The sequence below is a fragment of the Haliaeetus albicilla genome, chromosome 3 (assembly GCF_947461875.1).
Source record: "Haliaeetus albicilla chromosome 3, bHalAlb1.1, whole genome shotgun sequence".
In the NCBI taxonomy this organism is placed as follows: Eukaryota; Metazoa; Chordata; class Aves; order Accipitriformes; family Accipitridae; genus Haliaeetus; species Haliaeetus albicilla.
This window is the reverse complement of record NC_091485.1, coordinates 53,154,464-53,176,594: the sequence shown is the minus strand read 5'-3', so window position 1 is coordinate 53,176,594 and position 22,131 is coordinate 53,154,464. Positions and strand designations below refer to the sequence as shown.

At 43.6% G+C, this 22,131-nt stretch overlaps 2 protein-coding genes across 2 annotated transcripts in view; one reads left to right on the top strand and one right to left on the bottom strand.

Moving 5' to 3' along the window:
- STK3 (serine/threonine kinase 3) overlaps positions 1–5,521 on the top strand; it is a 153,104-nt gene extending 147,583 nt beyond the window's left edge. The window contains exon 11 of the mRNA XM_069779752.1: positions 1,139–5,521. Coding sequence (XP_069635853.1) covers positions 1,139–1,297 — 159 coding nt within the window. The 3' untranslated portion in view covers positions 1,298–5,521. The remainder of the gene's footprint in view (positions 1–1,138) is intronic.
- A 7,767-nt stretch (positions 5,522–13,288) lies between these two features.
- KCNS2 (potassium voltage-gated channel modifier subfamily S member 2) lies at positions 13,289–20,220 on the bottom strand. Its single transcript, XM_069779753.1, has 2 exons — positions 19,898–20,220; positions 13,289–19,252 (listed from the first exon to the last, which is right to left on the bottom strand). Exon 2 carries the CDS (start codon positions 19,213–19,215, stop codon positions 17,782–17,784), a length of 1,434 nt encoding a protein of 477 aa, XP_069635854.1. The 5' UTR covers positions 19,216–19,252; positions 19,898–20,220; the 3' UTR covers positions 13,289–17,781.
- Between the last annotated feature and the right edge of the window lie 1,911 nt (positions 20,221–22,131).

The window sequence follows — 22,131 nt, the reverse complement described above, 5'->3', positions numbered from 1 at the left end:
TCATGAACAAAGTATTGACTCATTATCAGGTTGATTCAGAAAATGTCCCCCCTCCCCCCCCAAGTTAGGCGGTGTGCTTGTTTGTAATGTCAGAATATTTGCAAACAAAATATAGATTATCCCTTTCTTTGGATGAAATTATTTGTGCTATCTGAAATTTGTTGATATTTTTCACACTCGGTGAAGAGTAGTTGGCACATAGGCAATTCTGACGAGAGAAATGCAGAGAGGCACTAGACTTCATCAGGAGAAAAATATGTAGGCCAACCAAAGGAACATATTTCAAATGTACATCCTGCCCTGCAAGAGCCGGTGGGGCAGTAGTGCCCGATGTGCCCCAGTACCTGACAAGACTCCAACCTTTATTCGCAGCAGCCAGCAAGCCAGCGAAGCGATTTACTTGTTTTATGACCCATCGCTTTTAATGAATGAAATATAGTGAACTATTTAACATTGTGAGAAAATATTTTTAGAAAGAAAAGAGCTTGGTCAAAGGTAACTCTATCCCATGAATTCAGGAAATTATTTCATGTATTATTTAAACACTCTTGTTAGCAATTTGCTTTGACTAGTTCTGGCAGCAATCTATTGAGGAAGACAAGTGCCTTGTCATTCTTATCAGAAAGTACCTCTAAATATCTGTCAGACTGTTACTTGCAGCAGCTGTCTGTTTTTCAGGCTTCTATAAGAGACTGAAGTTCAGTAAGAAGTATTTGATTAAGCAATATGATTTATATACATGAATATAGTTGTGTATACTGTGGCATGCTTTTTTTCAGCCTAATGAGTCAAACTCCAGCCCTATATTTATTTATAATCTATTTGCAAGGTTTGCAAAGTGATTTTTTTTTTTTTTTTTAATTAAATGTACTGTGTGCGTTTGTGTTTTCATATGCTGTTAAATTATTTACTGTGGAGCATACAAAGGCTTTTGGTTATGTAAACAATTACATATGTGTATACATACACTCAAAGTGTGTAAAAACACTGCAGCTGTAAATTAAAGGATTATAAAAGGTGGTGGTTTTCATTTTTGTTGTAAACAGATTTTAATCTTTTTTGTGTTTTGTTTTTTGTTGTTGTTGGTTTTGTTTGTTTGTTTGTTTTTGTTTTGTTTTGGTGGTTGATTGTTTTACAGTTAAAGAACCTGAGTTTAGAAGAATTACAGATGCGATTAAAGGCTTTGGACCCTATGATGGAACGAGAAATTGAAGAGCTTCGTCAGAGGTACACTGCAAAGAGGCAACCTATCCTAGACGCAATGGATGCAAAAAAACGGAGGCAACAAAATTTCTGAGTGTGTTTTACTTTCAGAGATAATACTATGAGTCAGTGTGGACACTGGTAACTTTGTAAGTCTGAAGGAATTCGATTATGAGAGTTTTCAAAAACCCAATATTTGAATTTTCCTTCACAAGCAATGACAATTGGAGTAGTGCAAGAACATACATATGGTGTTCTGCAAAGGCAACGAAACACATTACCACTTGTTTATATTTTCAAATGTTTAATGTAATAGAAGTTTAATCTCTTACTTCCCAATCTTTTTCAGGTGTATAGTGGTAACTTGGTGTTGTACATTAGGACTTGTGTTTTGGAGCACCTGGAACGATTTCTTGATTGTGCAACACTACAGAGCCTTATGTCGCAATATATTTTCCTCCCACTTAGTAGCATATTTATTATGTAATCTCTGGTTATCCTATTTATTTTATGCCAGTTTTCTTTTTTATTAGGAAGTATTAGGATAATATAGTGGAGAGCAGAGCCAGATTAGATAAAGTTGGTATTGTAGTATAATGAAAAGAAGCTCACCACTGTATTATGTTTTAAAACTCCAATTTCAGCAAGCGTCCCAGTTCAGGACAGCACTTGAACATGTTTCCAGCACATCCATATCAGTAGGATTTAAGCATAAAATAAGTAATAGACACATGTTTTTCTGCTCTCCTGAATCAGGGACTGTGGCTGTAGTTGAGCAATACAGTTGTTACACTACAGAGCATTCTTTTAGAGAGTATTTTTGTCATTTTTACGCACACTGAATGGTCTCATTAAACAAGAAGACAAGTGCCTAATCAGTTTTGATTTTTCTGTTATTCAGGAGAAGCAATACTTGCAGTCACTCCTTCAGTGTAAATTTCCAATTGCTATTGCAATTCTGACCAGTATAAACCTCTATTTTGCACCGTAGTTTTATAATGAAGTAACAGCTACACTTTCTTGGATATGTCCTTTGGTTCATTTAGGTTTTTTATCACTGTTTTGAGGGGAGAGGGGAGTTATTAGTGGTTTGGGTTTGGTTTGTTTTCACATTATAGATACAAAGGGATAGTAATTTAAAAGCCAAAGAAAATAAATTGAATACTTATATATAATAAGTACTGAAAAGCAGCAACATTTTGCAGCCCTCTGAGGGTTTTGTCCTGCAATCACTAAACATTCAAAATTCCTCAGTCTTCTGTGGTAGATTTGGGGGAATCAGAAATGCAGGACCAAGCTCTTAATATCTTTTTACAAGTTCTTCTGTCTGGTTTATATTGTGGGATATCTAGTAGGTAGAATTTACAACATTGCAAGAAATATTTCAGACTTAGCAGAAAATGTGATCCACTTTCTAAACAATCTACTGTGTTCTCTATTGATATCTTTACTATCGTTGCCTTTTGTGTAAATAACTTTACTGTGATAGTCATACTTCTTTAAACAATACAGCTGAAAAGATCTTTACATTCAACCTTCAGCTGTTAAACTTTTAATGGTGACTACTGTATGGGCATCTTCTGTTAAATGTTTTGTCGAAGTTAGTAATCATCTCATACCTCTTAACATTTACCGTCATCATACGTGGACCATTTAGATGGAACAGTGCAGATTTTGGAAATGGTGCATTATAACATAAAGCTTATGCAAAAGGAAAACAAAAGTTTTTACAGGATCAGCATGCTACAGCCATGCTGGGACCAGTAGTTGGGTTTGAGCTGTATACAGCCATTGTTGTCATTGTCATTCTGTGTGTGTGTTTGCGTGCATGCCACACTCTCACATGTAAACCCTAGAGTCAAATAAATTTTAATTGTGATTGTGAGAACATCCTTACCCTCAACTCTCTTTCTATTTCTTAAAGTAATGACCATCCCTTATGAAAAACCAAAACCACAGAAGATCCATAAAAATTACCTTAGGCAAGATAAAATGCACCTGGTAGTCTTATGCCTCATATTTATACAATGAAATGATGTAAAGGAAAAAATGGTGTAACCATATCACTGTGTCATTAGATTATAATCAGAATGAAGCAAAAAAATAACAGCACCAACCTGCCCCTGTTAGTATGGTTCTTATTTATTTAAAATTAATTTCTAATTCTTGAAGTTTCTGTTCTCAAAAACTCAAAGGGTGTGTGTGTGTGTACATATATTTGTGTAGGTATACACACATATATATATGCAAATCTATATATAAGAAAAAATATAAAACAGATTTAAACCATCAGGAGAGGAACCTGGCTTGCCTTTTCTTGGTGTGCCTTTTAAGCAAAGTGTCACTATCCAGACACTCTTGCTTGCATCATTAGCAGCTTGCTTTTCCCTTACTCTCTTAAATTTTTCCCACCAAAAATAAGACCTTGATTTTGAATAATGTGGCTTTACAGTGTAATAGACAATGTAATAAAAAGATCACAATTTTCATATTTTGTGTATTCTGAAAACTTTAGTGATGCAGTGTACTAAATTCAAATTGCCTATCCAGAGGGACTCCAGTAAAAGGCCTTTTTAGACTAGAGCTGTTGCAGACTGACATCTGAAAGGTATCAGAAGATAAAGGACATCCTTTCTTCACTCCTGATCTGTCTTTTTAGAAAAAACGCGAATAAATTTGTGCACATGCATACACACAGGTATGATTATACATGCAAGAGAAAAATCTGAAAGCCATGGAATAAAATAAAAATGTAAAGAACCTACTTAAAATGGGTGGAAAATAGCTTCTGAAATGCTGTAAACTGGGTAGATAGAGGATGTCTGTGACCAAAGAATACTTGCACCAATTAATATGAAATTAGTAATGTTGCCCTTCTGATATGGTGCACGCTGCAGTCAGTGTAAGAGCTGTCTTTGGCTTCAGAAGCCAGTGTATTGGGCTCTAAATTATGTGCGTGACATATAGAAATAGGTTTTATATTGAGAGATGGATACGACTCAATTTTTCTGTCTTCTGTTTATATAAATGAATCAAATCATCCATGTTGATGACTACACATTTCGACTGGAGGATGAGCATCTCTGTAAAGGAAAGCTGATAGTACAATAAATAAGACATTTTAAAAGCAAGCCTTGCAGGAAATCTGATAGAACTACTGACAAGTTAACCTTCAGTAAGATTTTAACAAAGCAATTTCTTGTTTGCTTCTGACTTTGTATGTTTAGGTTTAGTAAGTAAAAATAATTTTGAAAAGTCATTACCTATTACTAAACATTTTTAATAAAAGCTAATTTTTCATGTATAATTGTTGTCTTGTTCATTCTAACTGAAGCTAAATTATGTTATTAGTAACCATTAATGTTCATTTCCATAGTCATCTCTCATGGTTTTATTTTCTTTCTATAATACTGTGAGCCCAGCTGTGAGTGCAGAAAACCACATCTCTCAAAGTCAGCTCTGGAAAGGATTTTCCCAGCTCAAGACATTGCTGCAAGCTCTAGAAGTCTGAGGATCTCAACAGAAGAGTATCAGGCCAGTCTAAGGACAGAAATCCTCAATACTTTGTGGAAGCCCCTCTGTCTGCAATCTAAGGTTGCTAAAGGCCTAATCCCGAGAGAGCTGAGCACCACCCCAATACATTGGAAGTCTTCATAGACATCCTTTACTTGGAGGTACTAGTGGACATTAGCAGCTTTAGGTGTTCCTTTGATTTTCTAGTGTAATGAGAAGAACAATAGGTAATGGATAGGCTTAACTAGAAAAAGTGAATACATTTAGTGTCTCAGATTTGATTCCATAGCCCATTTCTTTTCTGATTTTTAAAAAATTATTCTCTTAAGAATTTGCCCACAAAGACACTTTGTGTCTTTGAGTAAAAGGGACTCATGAACAAAACTCCTTAGTGAACCACAGTATGTTTGAAGTGACAAGATTCTACTGCTAATCTGAATTAATCTGACAATTATTGGATGTTATAATTATTTACTGTTTATTTACAGTAAATAATAGCTTGCCTGTATTTGCCTAGGTATATTCAGGTGAGAGTGCACAGTGGCTCAGGCTGCTTCTCCATCCAGTGTATTGAACTTCCAAATATAAATACGGCTCACGATGAGTGAATCTGTGCACAAGTACATGAGGTAGCCTTAGTCACCGTTAATAGGCACTGGTGCTTCCAAGCAGAATGTATACTGTACAACTTCTGTAAAGCACTTTGTGTGCACGCTGTTTTATCAATGTGATACGATGAGGGTTACATTTTCTTTTCAAGTGTATACATGGCTATAAAACTAATTAAAAAGACCATATGATGTGAGGAAGTCTTTATTTCTTTGCATTCATAAATATTAAGGGCTCCAGCTTACTATGGCATTTCCTTCTGTACTTCCGAAGGCGATGATGGATGTTCTGTAATGTCATACAGCTGGCTGGGAAATTGGCTTTGGGATATTTCTATACCAGGCTGTGGTGCGGCAGTGTTATGCCCACTATTGCCAATGAAAACCTTGGAGAAGACAAGCCCTGCGTAGCACATGGTGTTTCTCACCATTGTGTTGTGCCAGGTGAAGTAATGGCGTAATCTTTTGGGGGAAAGGCAAAATAACATTGATGGTTCAATGTGAAGTCATTAAGTTGCACCTGGGGACTTGCCCTGTTAAGTTTGTTTTAAAATAACTTTTCACAAAATGTATTTCTCTCTCTGTTTAGTGTATTTATTATGGAAAGGGACTACCATTTACATGGTGTGCTCTTACCCTGTTTTTTTGTTTTGTTTTAATTTGTTACGGTTTTTAAAGAATACTGGAAAATTCGCCATATTTTGCTGCTTCTCTTCCCCCTGCTCAGGAAGATGAATGTGGACATTACTTTTAGGAGCACCCCCTGAGCCAAGTGTTCTTGGGACATTGTGCACAAACGCAAATGTCAGCAACAGCTTTTATTCTCTTCTTTAGAGATCACAAGTGAAGTCTCGGCTGTCCTGTTTTCCCTTTATTTGAAAATATGGGATGTTCAGATTCTAATCAAATCTTTCTCATTCAGAATATTTGTTAGTCCCAGACAGACTAGATACTAGGTATTTTTTTTTCCATTGTTTGCTTCACAAATTCCTCAGGATAGATTCATGCTTAGTTTCACTAGGCCTTAGAGAGCCTTCTAGGTTAAAGAAGAACTATATTTGTCACAGAAACAGGAAGAAAGAAATCATTAAAAAAATATTTCTTCAGGGAGAAAAGAAAAAGCATATGGCACTTGCACCTGGCCAGGTTGCTTATGAGACTAACTATGGATGTTAGGGGAAGAAAGTGTTGGCTGACAAAAGCGAATCAGGTAGTCATCTATGTAACTTACTGTTCTACGTCAATGTTTCACATCTGATTTTCTTCCATTCATGTTTATTGTCTTTTATGTTTGTGCTTTATTTATTCAGTTGCCACTTTTAAAGATAGAAGTTTTAATTTTTTTAAATTTTATAAATGGAAACATACTGTGACAGTGCCAAGTAAATAAACATGGGAAAAAACCAATCAGAGTCACTGAAAGGGTGGTGTTTTCTCCTCCTTTCCTCCCCCACTCCTTTCTGGGGTCGTAGAGGGTTTTGACTGCCAATGGTGTTTGTCTCTGCATGGAGAGACTTTCCATGCTCTAACCCTGGGCAGACATGGACGGAGGTGGAGGGCCCGATGAGCTGTGCACCTACTCAGGATGTCGTGTAAGTGTTGTGCTCTGCTGGGAACCACTGTCCCCCTCCTCCTCCTCTCCCTCCCCTGCTGTAGTGGAGGCGCTGAGGCTCCTGCAAAGCGTGAGGAAGCAACACGACGCAGTGAGTACAGCTTCGCCACCGAGAAACTTAGCGTGAACCTGCAAGCTGTTGATCAGCATCAGGGTAGCACTGTGCTCACTCAAACCAATGCCTGTGGTCTAGGAAGCCTTGCCGGAGCCTGCTCCTTATTTCAGGGACAAGGCGATGCTGCGGTGGCAAATGGCTTTTGATGCAACTTTGCCTTGTTGGCAGGGCTGCGGCATGGCCATAGCCCCTGATGCCGATGCAGGCATGCCCACGCCAAGGTATCTGAAAATCACCTTTAACCCTTGGAAAGGAAAAAGTTCCTTGTGTCCATTTTTATATTGACATACAAGAACTGTTTAGTGGCCCTTAGGAAATTATCTCAGTGCAGTGCAAGAGTCTGTGTAATGGCATCATCTAATGATCGCTCCGTGCCCTACACCAGGACGTTTCTTAGTCCAGTAGCACTATCCCTTGGCCTCCCAAGTTCTTACTGTAGGCACTAGGTTTACCTTTGCTAGAGGTGATGGTGGGAGCAGGAAGTTTTCGTGTGCTGTAGGCACACAGCCAGAGTTCTTGCCTGGTGCTGGTACCTGTTCAGTGCAAACAGGCCTTTCTAAAGGCCACAGAAAATCCAGATGGGGATAAATTGGGCAGTAAGCAGGGAGTTGCCTGGAGCCAGCCAGCAGGAAAGCATTGGAAGGAATTAAACTAATCTGATTCTGGGCTCAAATGCTGGTTTTCTGTCTGTCTCAACAGGGGAAAACGTTAATAGTATTTACTCGTGCACTGCAAACCCTAGTGACCTTCAAAATTTTTTTCTTTAGGTGTCACAACTTCAGAAATCAAATTTCTAAATATACATGGCCACATGCTAATGTATCTGGATATATTTTTCCTCTGTCAAATTAATTAAACCATATGTTCTTTACTAAAGACCTGGTCTCTTCTCCCTGTGGATATTTCTTCGGAGGACAGATATTTTATGTCACAGTATCTCTCCCTAGCTGACCCCCAGAGAGAAACATAGCCCTCCTGGTCCTGTTTCTCCCCTCAGGGACAGTACTTGAAGCTGACCAGTATAACTGTTCTTTCTCTGTACACAGGTGTGCACAGACACAAACACACCCCTGCTGCCTCCTGTTCATCCTTTCATTCCCTTGGTGCCACTGAAAGGACTGATGCATGAGAAGATGGCCGTGGCCCTCAGGTGTTACAACACTACTTTTTCCCCTTTTCAGATCTTTCTGCTGCTTTGCACTCCTGGGCTTCCAAAGCCTGCGTGGTTACTCTCAAGGAAAAACTCACAGCCAATACATCAAAGAGGGAGACCGAAAGCTTTTGATTTGATTTATCTGACACTAAGCCTTTAGTGTGATGCATCAATTGTTACTTCATTTTTATTACAGTACAATGGGGTATACAGGCTTAACAGCAAGAGGTATCCTTTTGATCTCTCATCACACATGAAAACAGGTGTCATAGTCCAGAGATTATGGAAGTCAGAGATTATTTGAAGAAGGATTAAGTAGAGTTATAATTTTTCTTAGCAACCATATCCAAAAGTGTGAGATTCTTTTTAAAATGCAGGTCTTATTTCAGTCTATAGATAAGTTGTATTTGTTTGTCATATACCAGTTTTCCCTGCTGAAACTATGGGAGAAGACTAGAATTTTTCAAAGTGTTTTGTATTAAAAAATGCAAAAACAAATCAAACTCTGTACTTAGAAATACAATTAATAAAATAACTTTTTCTGAGTCTCCTAAAATCCAGGAAAATTTTTGTTTTGTTTTTCCTGTCAGGAAGTGTCTAATGCAGTAAGTACTGGTTCAGTATTTCAATAAATCCAGCTGAAATATTGCTCTGACTCATTCCAAGAGTCTCTCATCCCATTAGAAACTCTAAACCAACCAAAAGTAATTTCTAAAATTGACTTGACTTTAGATTTGGGACCATTATCTTATTACACTGTTACAAGCATTTTTTCCTTGTTGTTTATATTTTCTTCCCAGTGTATTTAAAAGTGCATTCAAAAGGAATAATAAGAGAATTATCCTGCAAAATAAGACATCCTAGAAAAGGCTGGCTTGAATTCTGAAATTATATTGTCAGTATTTCTCCCTGAAATTCCTTTTCATGTTAATATATACATTTAGCCACTATGGGTATGTGCTAGAAAATGTTGATGGACTACATACCTGTTGTAGTTTTTCAGCGACCTGTCCTGCTAAGGAAGCACATCCACCACTGATTGCTCGGCTTTTATAGAAATATGTTAGCTTTTGGGGCTGTTTATATTCCACAACATATTTTGGCTGAAATCGATGGCAATAGTGTTGTATTAGATTCGATAAACCTATTTCTCCTAGTTAGTGTAATTATAACTCTTTTGTTGACATCGAGATGTTTAAACAGCCCCCAAATATGTAATTATTGGGATAAATAAGGAATTGAGGATTTCTAGGATCATAGGACCAGCAATATAGTACCCCTGCATCCCAACAATTAATGCAAATTTATTCCAAGAAGTGGGTATAAGTTTGAAGCCTTTTAAATGTAGTTAACATTGATTTATTCAGCCCATCAACTGACACAATTTTTATACATCTCATAGCACTTATCTTCAGTTACTGCCTCCACAAAAAGCACGACGGGTCCTATCTTGCAACTAAAGTAGGAGGAAGTCTTATTTGCAAAGTGTTTGGCTAATACTTTATTTTGTAGACAGATGAACACTTCAGTTCAGCTCTCCGCTCTGGAACAAGGGACAACGATTCAGTCACAATTAAGAGATTACTGCTGCATTTCTGAGCCATCTTCCAGCTTCTGTGCTGATTGATGGAAATGAGGCTGCTCAGGGCTGAATGGGCACTGTGCTGCAGACCCAAGCAGCTGCTGTGTCCCCTCGTCACAGCAAGCAACAGAAGGTGCATGGCCTTACGTTCCCAAAATACCATGAGGCTGCCAACCTCATGTTCAGAGTTCCCTGGTGCTGATCTGAGTGAGGGGAGGGTATGCCTAACTCCCCTGGCTGTGCTTAAAAATTTGGGAATCTAAACTTTGGGAAGCTGGTCTCTGATGTTTGGTCCAGACCTCTAAATGAAACCATGCAAGACGTGGCTGTCCTGTGCACTTTGCAAGGAAAGAATCTGAACCCTCTTCCAGCTGCAGCTTTACTTTCCTTTCAGGTTTATTCTTCTTTTCTGGACTGTATAGGATTAAAGTTTTAAATAAAACACCTAGAACCCAAGTAGACTAATCTTTCATTCACCATGGCTTTTTTCTCTCCCTTTCTAGCAGGATGGAGAGATGCATTTTGCTTTTTTAATTGTGCTTTCTCAGGATGGAAAACTGTCAGATATCTTGTTTCAGGAAACATTAACTGTCTGTTAAAGCCTTTTTCTTCTATATTCTTGGTATGTCTAGGCTGACCTTTCTCTGAATCTAAAGGGATTCTTAAGAAAATCAAATGCACCTAGAAACACCTGCCACCTGTTCCCAACACGACTCCCATCTCCTGGCATGTTAAAAGGTTTCAGTGCTTTGAGGCTCCTGCCAAGTGTGCGGAAGCAGATTTGTATTTTTGTGTGCTGGTGGATGGGCCAGTGCTGTGTAACAGCTCACGTGAAGAGGTGTCCTTTGCGCTCTCCAGCACTTCCCTGGTAGCACTGATGAGAGCTCCAGTATGGTTCCAGTTTATTGTGCTTGGGGAACATGAGAGCCAGGAGTGGGGCTGCCCTTGCTAACAGAAGTATAAGGAAGGCTCGGTGCATTTCTGCCACCAAAAGCGTAAGCAAAACTCTTCTGTATTTATAAAGCATTTCCAGTACAGCAGCTGAGAAGTCCCATGCAAAAACCAACTGTCAAACCTGATAGCTCACCTGCCAGACTGAATATGAAAGGACTCGAGAAGGAGCTGCATCCTGACTTTGGCCGGTTGAGATGTTCCTGTTGTGGGGGCCTGCCTTGCCTCTCCACTGACCGTGCAAAAGAGGGGGACGTGCGTAAGGGGGAATTGGATGGGGATGACCCGCTCTTCCTGCAGGTGCTTGCAAGCGGCACCAGCCTCTTGGCAGGTTTCAGCTCTCTTCTTTAGAGTGTGCTCCCACAGGGAACACCGAGAGCCACTTCACTGGAGAAAAATACATCCAGGGCTTCTCCTTTTGGGTTTTCAGGGTAGGGATCAAAATGTTAGAAAAGGATCATACCACCAGCAAGAGTAGGAAGCTTTGCCTTGGTATGGAAAGAAGAAAGAAAGAAACAACATAGAGAATGGGTTTTCCCCAAAAGTAAACCACATACTTGATGTGTTATCTTTTGCCATACTTGGAAAACCTGACATACGGAGGTGCTAGCACATGATCTGGAGTGCCTAGGCACTGGTACAGTGGAAATAAATTAGAATTTACTTGATAATTAAATGGCTGGTCATTAAAGGGGCTATGCTAGGGTGTCGATGTTCAGAACATTTCCTAGAGTGGGACAGAATATGAATTTCAAAAATAGCATAGTCATTTAAAAGGACAGTTTCCACTGAAAGTTGGTGGGATTGACATTCCTAAGCCAGGAACTCCAACCACTCACTTTGCTGTGTTATGGCCCCACCGCATCACCCATTCATCATACGTCATGGGGTCTGCAGGAATAGCCGTGTCAGCATACGGCCAACAGAGAGGGTGAAGCAAGAAGTACAGAACTTAACATGGGCAGAGCAGTGGCTGCTGGTGAGCAAACCATGATGTCTGAGTATCGCTCATCTTCCAAATGTGATTAAAAGTTTTCTTTGAAGGTTAACAGTGTCATCAGAGGAATAGTCCGCTCAGAACCACACAGACTTGTGCACCACAAAGAGCACCTGCACATGTGGTGACAACAAGCAGATGTTGGACCGTGCATCTGAAAGTGGGCAGCTCTCTTGGGGTGCTTTAGATATAGAGAAGAAATCGGCAGATTTATAGCAGACTTTGTCCAATCCCCGAAAAACTTAGCCCTGTTTATTTCTGAACAGGGGTCAGTGAGAAGCCAAACCCCATTGGTACCCTGAAAGAAAAAAAAGAGTGGGAAGTGCTGATGTTTCTTCTACACTTCTGTGAAGCTGAAGTGTTGGATTTGTGCCACTGTCTCCTATAGCCAGATGCATACATTTATCCAAGTGAGGACTTATGTGATTTAGGGTTGTGTGTAAAGGGTGAGGCGATGTCAGGCAAACAAATTTCTGCAGTGTCCAGTGGGAGGTCAGTCGGAGTCTCAACACCTGTGAGACGATTCTCCGTGCTCTATACTAGCAGGAGAAATAAATACCAGAGTCAGACCTTTGCCAGCAGTGTCATATTGGGAAACACTTTCTAGACTGTTTGGAGGTTGCCTCCTCCAGTTGACAACCCAGAGTTTTATATATGAGAGGTGAAGAGAGCGACAATCCTTAATGAGGGTGATGTTTCTTAACAACTTCAAGGATTGCTCTGAAAGCAGAGACATTATGGCTGTCTCTGAATCAACAAAGCAGAAAGCTGTTGCTTTGAATAATGTATTGCCCATGTTGCATTGTTAACCCAGTAAATTATTCTCAGGTGAGAAGCATAATCTCTTTTTTTCTTTTTTTCTTTTTTAAGGAAAAAGGCAGAATCAGTAAAAGATGCTTCAGAAACTGGATGGGAATATTCTTCTAGTCCTGCCTAAATTGTGGGCAACTTGAAAATAAGTTACAGGAGATCAAATTAATTTCTGGTGTAACTTAATGGGAAGCCAGGTGCATAAATTTGAAAAAAAAAAAGGAAGACTAACATGATGAGAAAAGAATAGTTCTGGCACAACACCTCAGTGAGGGATATGAGTGGCGACTGTGGGTTGAATGTTGTTTGAAAGTACCATCAAAGGTAGATTGAAGTCAGGAGTATTGTGAGAGGAAATGGATAACTAGCACGGCAAGAGCAGTTACTCCAGGGGCTTTCTGCTGCTTATGTGTGCACAGCTGGGGCCTCTAAGGATGGGGGTTGTTTTGGAAAAGATGAAAGGTCATGTCAAGTTGATTTACCACCTACAAGTGCTATTGGTATGTTGCTTAGTCCCTAATCTGTGAGGTAGAGAACAAGAAGCATGCACTGTTTGCTCAACTGAAAAATCTGGGTTCCCCACCACAACCACCAATTAAGAGCATTTTTAAAAATAGAAATCTAGCCTGATGTATATGTTTAAAAGAAACCTTTCTTCACAATGACATCCAGGCTTGTCTTTGATTATAGTATATACTCAGAATATCCTGAAACTTAAATCAGTTCTTAATCCCTGGTGAAATATACTTTTTTATGCATTTAATTTCCATTTTGTGGCACAAAGCTGAGTTCTTGAGTGTGTTATACACTACTGGCACAAGAAACGCAGTACAAAGAGCACCAGATACAGTAGTTCCCTGCAGTCTCATAAAGTTCTGTACAAAAGGTACAAATACTGGAGGTATTAAAGTTGGAAAATTAAATGCAGAGTTCTTTGTTTTTAAGTTTGCAATGTGAAGTAGCTCATGCTATGTATAATATGTGAGGAAAAACCAGTCTGCTTTCAAAATGGATAAAGTAGTCTGCAGGGAAAGAGAGAATTAGCAACTGAAGAAAGTAAGTGAATAATAAACCAGGCAATAATACAAAATCTGAACATACATAAAAAGCTTAATCACAATCTATAGATAGATTTTACATCTCAGGAAAATAATGTAACATATTGCTTCTCAAGGACATCTCCAACTCTTATAATAGCCTAGATTTGTACTAGAAATCAAGATTCTCTAACAGTTTATTCCTGGCAATAAAGTAAGTTGCCTCATTTGAAATATTGCCATAATCCTCATTTAAGCAATTCAAAGCTCTCAGCTGAGAGGAGGAACAGTGTTTTCACCGGTGCCAGGGAGGTGACCATCACAAGGCAGGAGGAATACATGCCAAGTGCAATGTTCTTCATTAAACTGCACATCCACAGTAAGCAGATTTCTGACCACAACAATTTTCAAGTTTCAAACACTGGAGAAAGCGGCCAATTAGTCCTCTCATCCTTCATTTCTGACCCGCTGTTTTATAGAATTGAAGATGCCCTGCTCTTACAAACCAGTGATTGAAGAAGTCTGGCGAAAGTACTGACTACTCAAGAAGTACACCACCTCTTCTCCTCATTGAGGCTTTGGCGAGATTGAATTTTTCCTTCAAAGTGTAAACATTTTTGTGTAACTTTTATTTAATGAGAGATGAGGATTCTCGACACTTACTGGACTGAGCCCTAGAATACAGCATACTTCATAAAATGGCAGGAAGGGTGTGCCTCATTCTTCCTTACCTAGATATTTTGGGGGAGCTAAAACAACAACATTAATTAAATCGGAACAATTGTTATCCTCAGTGAAAAAATCTGTTAGTCATAAGCAAATATTAAAACTGCTGTACGAAGTGATACAATACTGTACAATGCCGGCTCAAGCAGATTAAATCTAAGCAAAAGTGCTGCAGAAAAAAAGGCTACATTCCCTGGGATGGTCAGGGGAACACGACTTGCAAAAAGAAAACTAAAAGGAAGCTTGGCAGGTATAATCCTATGAAAATAAGCATGTAAGGGCATATGGTTGCTGTCTATAAATACACCATGCATGCAAACACTAAGAGGAAAATGAAATATTTAAGCTAAAGAACAGTGGTGGCATGAGAAAAAACCTGATATTAAGCAGCCATTAATAAAACTATGCTAAAAGTTGCACAAGCCTTGGAGAGCAGTGCACCTCTGGAATGCTCTTCCGGAGGAGGGGGGAGCAAAAATCTGACTACTTTTAACATGGGCTTAGTTAAGTTTATGAAGGGAATTCCTGTGTACTGTGTAAAGTCATTGTCATGATAATAAGAACATATTAAATTTCAGTACTTTATTTATTCAGTGTCTTTGATCCAAAGCACTTATATAAAAAAGCAATAATGAAAATTCCTTTCAACCAGCACAATATAAGTCATAATTCCTTAGGGTATTTCATTTTCTTTAGTAAAATGCAATTTGGACATGTTCCATTCAATATTTGCAGAAATGACAGAGCATCAGCCCTACGAATAATAATAAATCTAGAACATAAGATAAGCTATAGGTTATTGAAATGATGTGTTGCAAAGTTTGGATCCAACCTTTACAATGCTAAACTAGCAACAGCTGAGGGAATTTGTGACTCTTTGGCAAGTTTACAGGTCTCTTCAAATAACTGCCCTGAAAGTCATTGGTTTTCAACTCTGTGAATCTACTGCTTGTGAAACTGAGATAAAACCACTGCTTGGAGCTGGAGCCTCTGAAGGCTCCCAGCCAACAGACCTAATGAGAACTTGCAGCGTCCTTGACACTGGTGGGAGTTTGCCACCCTTGCAGCATGTAACCCTTCCAGAGTGTATATATGTGCTGTGCAAGCCCATCTCCTCCTTCCCTTATTTCTTTCATGGTATTTCAATCCAACAGGCAACCTGGCTGCTGTGCCGTGTTTTGGGTGGGTGTTTGTACGTGTATGATAGTTTACACACACATGCAATATGACTCAGGGACAAGACTATTGAATTTATGCCTGTGACCCAGCAGAGAACTTGAACAGAAGTGAAAACCTTAGCAAAATGCTTCAGGTTTGGACACTTAATTCGGGTTACCCAGGTCTACTTCAGGGCCTTGTATATGGCTCTTTGATTTTCAGGGACAGCAAGAAACGTCTTGCCTATCAACTTTGTAACTTGTGCAGCCTTTGTTGAAATCTCCAAGAGTTTTATTTGGTAAAGTTAGAAAGGTCCCATTTCCCTCACACTTCATGGCCTAAATCAACTACTAACTGATGTGAGGGGGGGGTGTTCAAAGGAAATGTTGGGGGCGGGGGGGAGTTATTTCACACTATGTATTCTGTGATAGATCGCTGTGCAAACAGGAATCTCACCCTGGGTGCTCAGTTTTCTGGTTTTTGGTGGAGCTGATACAGCAACAACATCAAAAGATCCAGACCAGACAGCGACCTCTAATAGCCTAAAAAATGGGAATTACCTATCCATACCGTATTTGCTTTATTCTGCCAGTCGGGCCACTCCTTGTTGTGGTACACAAACACAGGCTTCCAAACATGACAATTTTAGCTTTGGTATTTTAATTTCTAACTAGTTTGAATTTATTTTCTGAACCTCTCTAGTCTTCACAAGTAAAATAAAAAAAATTAAAAATAATTAACTGGAACATTATATGTAATAAATAGGATGGAAAAGCAGGAGGATCTGAAGAGAAATGCTGTTCTGCCCACTGAATGCCAGTAGTTTGTTTCATAGCACAGATTCCTAGAAGTATAAAGCGAGGGAAGCAGTGGCTGCTGCCTGTTGGCTACAAGTGTTTGATGTCTGTAAAATTTTGCAAGGGAAGAGACTGAGCACTCAAAAAATAAGTTTATGCAGATTCATGATTACTCTTGAAAACCCAGATGCTCTGCTCTCTCACATCTTTTAAAAAAAAAAAAAGTACAGGCCAGCCCTTGAAAGGATTTAAAATGACTGCGTCACAGAAACAGGTAGGAGGATCTGCCCACAGTAAGTGCAGTATTAAGCTCTTCTTCTTTATCTGTTCCTTTCTTAGGCCCTTATACTTTTCCTTAGCTGTAAGTTGTGAGTTCCTTTCTGAGGGAAAATGTGACTTACAGGGTTTTTTTTTTCCTTAGAGTTTCCTGGGCAGAAAGCTTAATGGAATTGTCTGCCATCAACACCTGCTTTCAAGCTTTCCTGATAAAATTAGATTTTATATCTCAGCATCACATATGGCACCTTTATAATTAGTCTTTTTGCAGTATATGAATGTCAGTTCCTAAAATGCTGTCTGTACTGCTCATGTGGGAATATTTCACTTCATTAAACAAATCCAAGTTTTTCATTGGAGCTTCTAATTGTTGAAAACCCACGTTTTTGTGTGTCTAATCTCAGAACCATTTTGACACTCAAACACAACATATCTTCAGCTTCACTGGAACCGAGCTGTGTGCAGATCATTTCTGGAAATGGGAAACTGAGATGTCTTCATGGGCCTCCACACCTAGAGTCCCTTGTGGAAATGTAGTCTTTGACTAAGTAGCTACCTGAAAATGAGGGGTGGGCTTCTTCAAAGGGCTCAATATTGACCTAATCTTGGAAGCAGAGGTAGGTCTACGCTTAAGAGCTTCTGAAAAATATTACCATACATAACATTTCAGAACAAGAACACCCAATTTTTAACACATGCGCTCAAGAGTAAGCTAACTTCCATTGAAATGTGAAGCTCAGAGGTGTTTCCACACATGTGATGATCAGAATTACCAGTCAGAAAGACGGGGAAGAGTGTTCCCATGTCAGTGATTTACAGGTGATTGTTTTAAACTGTTGTAAAATGCATAGCAAATCCTACACTAGTACAGATACCAGTATAGGTGATAGGTGATTTTTTTCATTACTCATGTCACAGCTGAGAATTTTTATTCCACCTGGGTATGTTCATTTCTCTGCTCAGATGAGGAAATGCACAAAGTAACAGATCATCACTAGACCACTAGCACTAATGTCATGGAAGTGGTAACATTTGTATGGAAAAGTCAGCATTTAGTACCTATGCAACAGGATGAAAATGTGCAAACTGTCAGTTTGTAATAGAAATGTCTTTAGTTTCTCAAGTGCAAAGTTAGTGCAGTGTCAGCAACACTATCCTCTAGGAAAAAAAGAAGACAAATAGGAAAACATTTATAAACATAGCTCTTGATAGCTCTCATGCAAACTGCTGTCAAACTTGTACACTAATGCAGTGAATCATTCAGGCTCAGCTCACTGGGGGTACTCCTGCTCATATTGGTAAGACTGGCCATAAGGGATTTAACTTTATAAGCGTAGTAGTCCCTTAAGTTGACTGACGGAACTTCTTTCATGCCATCACCAAAATCACAGCTTCTCATGGCACTCTCTAACTGCTTCTGACGCCTGTAAAAGTGGGAGAATTTATTGAATATCAGTGTAATGGGAAGCACTACCACTAGGATACCGGCTAGGATGCATGCAGATGCTGTCAACTTGCCAGCAGTGCTCCCTGGCACAACATCCCCGTAGCCAACTGTGGTCATGCTAACGGTAGCCCACCACCAACAAGCAGGGATGGTGGCTAACCCCTCATTCTCTTCTTTCTCAATGGTGTAAGCCACTACTGAGAAAATGGAGATGCCAACAGAGAGGTAAAGTAAAAGAAGCCCCACCTCTCTGTAGCTATACTTCAGGGTGGCTCCGAGAGACCTGAGACCTGTGGAGTGTCTAGCAAGCTTTAAGATGCGAAAGATCCTCATGAGTCTCAGGACTTGTGCAACCCTGCCCAAATTTGCTAAAGTCGGACTACTTTCCACTACCAAGTTGACAATTAAGGTAATATAAAATGGAAGGATAGACATTAGGTCAATCAAATTCAGGGCATGCTTGAAAAATTTTAAAAAGTCAGGAGCTACTGCAAATCTCGCCACCAGTTCAAAAGTGAACCATGCAATACCAAAATGTTCCACGATTTCAAAGCGAGGGTCTTCCTCGGGGTTCCCATTGCTGTCAACAATTTGAAAGTCTGGGAGGCTGTTCAGGCACATGGTCACGATGGAGCCCAGCACCACCACTATTGAAAGGACACTGAAGATTCGGCTTAAGACTGAGTACCCAGGATTATCCAAAGCGAGCCAGAGCTGCCTCCTGATGTTTCCAAAGGGTTGTTTGTCAAATTTAGAGGCATCGTTGTAGAATGCCAAAATCTCATCAAAAGAAGATGTGGTACTTTCCTGGTCACTTTGCTCCTCCCATTTCTCTTGGTCTGGCTCCATTTTCCTCCCATGGTAGCTGTAACTGCAGCAGGAGTCTATAAAGAATTCATTGATTCCCCAGTATTCAATCTCCTGGCTGAAAGAAAACACGCAGAGTTCACCCATCACATGGAGCTTGCCGGTGTTATAAAAATGTAGCACGTAAGGAAAGAGCTCAGGGTTCCTGTCGAAATAAAATTCATTCTTGGTGTCATCATAGTCGTCGCAGAGCTCTAGTATTGACTCCTTTGAGTGGCAGCTCAGCAGTTTGCCCAGCCTGGTCTCAGGGAACCTTAATAATGTGTTGGATCTCATCTTTTTCTTAAAGCCTCCAACGTTGATGCTGATCTCATTGTCTTCAAAATTTGCTTCAGATAAAGCCTTCAGACTCTGCCCTGTCATAGTGAGCTCCTTCCAAAGGTGTATAGGGAATGAAAACCTAGGATGCAATCGCACCGAAAATCGGCAGAATGAGCAAATCTACAGCATGTTCACCTATTGATGTTTGCTCACTCTTTCTTTCTTTCTTTTTCTTCCTTTTTCCTGTCTTTCTTCCTTTCTCGCCTCCCTTCCTTTCCTTTCCTTCATTCTCTTTCTCTTCCTTTCTTTCTTTCTTCCCTCTTCCCCCCTTTCCTCCCCTTTTTTCCCCTTTCCCCCATTCTTTCTCCCACCTCCCGCTGAAGACACCGGGGGCGGCTCCTTTGTTCCCGCCGCAGGCTCCTGTCCCTCCCCGTACCCTTCACCTGGGCTGCGGCTGTCGCTCCTACGAACCCCCCATTACTCACGGCCTTCGTGCGACCGGGTCGGCGCGGACCTTTCCCTCCCTCCCGCCGCGCCCCGGCCCCGCCAGACGAGGACCCCCCCCGCCCCCGGCTGCCGCCGCCCGGGGCCCCGCTCCCCGCTCCCCGCTCCCCCCCGCGCCGCTCGCCCAGCCGCGCCTCAGGTGCCGGACCCCCGCGCCGCCGCCCCCGCCCGGGGCCCCAGGCTCTGCCCCCGGGGGCGCCGCCGCTCCCCCGCCCCGCTCGGGCCCCCGCCGCGGGGGAGCCGCCCCGCTCCGCTCCGCGCCCCGCCGCGCCCGCCCTACCTGCTCTCTCAGCGGCCGCGGCCCCCCGCCGGCGCGCCCTGCTGCCCCCGGCCCCGGCCCGCCATCGCCGCCGCCCGCGGGGGGCCGCCAGGGCTCGCCTCGGTGCCGCCGCCGGGGCCGCCCCGCTGCCGGTGGGGGGTGCCGGTGCCGGTGGGGGGTGCCGGTGCCGGTGCCGGTGCCGGTGCCGGTGCCGTTGGCGGGGAGGGCGGCCCCGCCGGCCGCGCGGTGCTGAAGGGACAGCGGCCGCGCGCCGCCCCGCTCAGCGGCGGGAGGCGGCGGCACGCGCGCTCGTCATGGCGACGACCCCCGCGGCTGCCGCCACCACCCCCGCCCCCCCCCGCCCCCGCCGCTCCCACCTCCCCCCCCCCCCCCCCCCCGACCCGAGCCCGCCGGGCGGTCGGGGCCGCCGCCGCGGGACGGCGGCGCGGAGCTTGTCGGCGGCGCGGCGGGCGGGTGGGCGACCGGCCGGGGGGCTGGCGGCCGCGCTGCCCGGCTGAGGAGGGGCGGCCCGGCCGGCGGAGCCGGTGTGCCGGCGGTGCCTCCGCTCGCTCGCTCTCGCTCCTGCCCCCGCGCACCGGCGCCGCAAACTCGGGTTTCCTCCCCCCCCCCCCCGCGGTCCTGCCTCGCGCCGGCTCCCAGCGGCACAACTTCCCGAGGGGGGACGCCCACCCGCGCCCGCGGTGGCTCTGGGCACCCGCGGGCCCTCTCCTGCGGCGGGGGACGCCCGCCCACAGCCACTCGCCCCCGCCCCTCTGCGCCCTCACCCTGCCGGCGGGCACGGCGGGAGCCCGGGCAGGGCGCCGGGAAGAGGCCGGACGGGGCGGGGGGGGGGGGGGGGGGGGCTGCCGCCGCCCCCCACGCTGCACCCACGCTGTGGCGCCTGGGCAGCGTCCCTGCGGGGACCGAAAATACGAAAGGTGGGGGCACTCCTCAGAGCAGTGCGGTGTGAGGAAAGCGGGGCTGCGTGTCGAGGCTGCCCGCCGCCCCCTCAGACACCGGCTAGGAGCCCCCGACCTCCCCACGGGCGCCTGCCCGGCGATTTCGGGAGGAATAATCCTGACAGACCGCACCTCGAGCGGAGGGGCCTGACCGCCCGCACTGCTGCGCTTGGCGGGGCAGAGTTTTAGCGCCGGCATGTGAAATCATGTCTCATTACGTGGTCACCGATGGCAGCCTCTCTGCCCACGCTGAAGAAATCTCCCTCCTCTCGCCGAGCCCGGCATGAGGCCGAGTGTCCCCGGGGAGCAGCCTGGTCCTGGCAGCCGCGGGCAGTGGTGGCGGTCCCTGCCAGCAGCACCCGGCTGCGCACCTGCCCCGCCATGAGCAGGCAGCCAGCTGTGCAGCGCGCAGGGGCTCCGAGACGGGGGTGCTTCGTGCCGGGCTGACCCCCATCGTCTCCCGCCCGCTGCCTCGTGACCACCTCTCGCTCACCATCCCACGCATCCAGAGTCCGGCTCCTGGAAATGGATTGCTGTCAATGCTGCGCAGGATTAGGGGGTGCGGGGGGACGAAGCCTCCTCGCTTGCTTTCCCCAGCCCCGGCAGAGACCCGAGCATTCCAGCGCTACACGTTGACACCATCTTGTTCCTCAAACCCTTGGAGGGGCAGAGAGGTTATACAGCCCAACTGCAGCAGCACATGAGCCTTATTTACAAGGAACCCCCCAGTGTTAAAGAACGGCCCTATAAGAGCCCAGGAAACTGAGGGCAGACAAGGAGCGGGGCAAGTAATTCCTGGTGCATGCCAGTGGCCGGGTCTCCAAAGCCTGATCAGCTTTCCTACCTGGGGTGTTGTGATCACCCCACCACATCCCATTAATGCTGGTGCATTGTGTGGCCAGAGCCCCCACACCTCTGGGAACATTCCCACAGTGGTGTGCATGGACCCATAGCACCCTCACCCCCCCCAGGGATGCTTCAGAACATCCATGCTTCAGGGATGCTACAGATGCTGCCCCTGCTCGCTTTTCTTGGGTGGTGCTTGCTCTTGCTTTGTCCTCCTGCTGGTGAGTGCCTCCTGCCTCCCTTTCCCCCTACGGTCCCCCAGAATGTCCCTCCCTTTGCTACAGATGCCCCGGGTCGGGGCACTGGGTCCCAGCGTGCTTCGCTGCATGTCCAGTGGCATCTCACTGGACATTGAATCCACACTGAATTATGCACACCAAGGCTGCCCTCCCGGCCTGGGGAAGTGCTACTGCTTCTTTGTTTGGTGTCCCCAGCTCTTCCCCTCCTGGA

Excerpts from the sequence above, each read along its gene's own strand:
- KCNS2 (XM_069779753.1), bottom strand. The coding sequence starts at position 19,215 with ATGACAGGGCAGAGTCTGAAGGCTTTATCTGAAGCAAATTTTGAAGAC.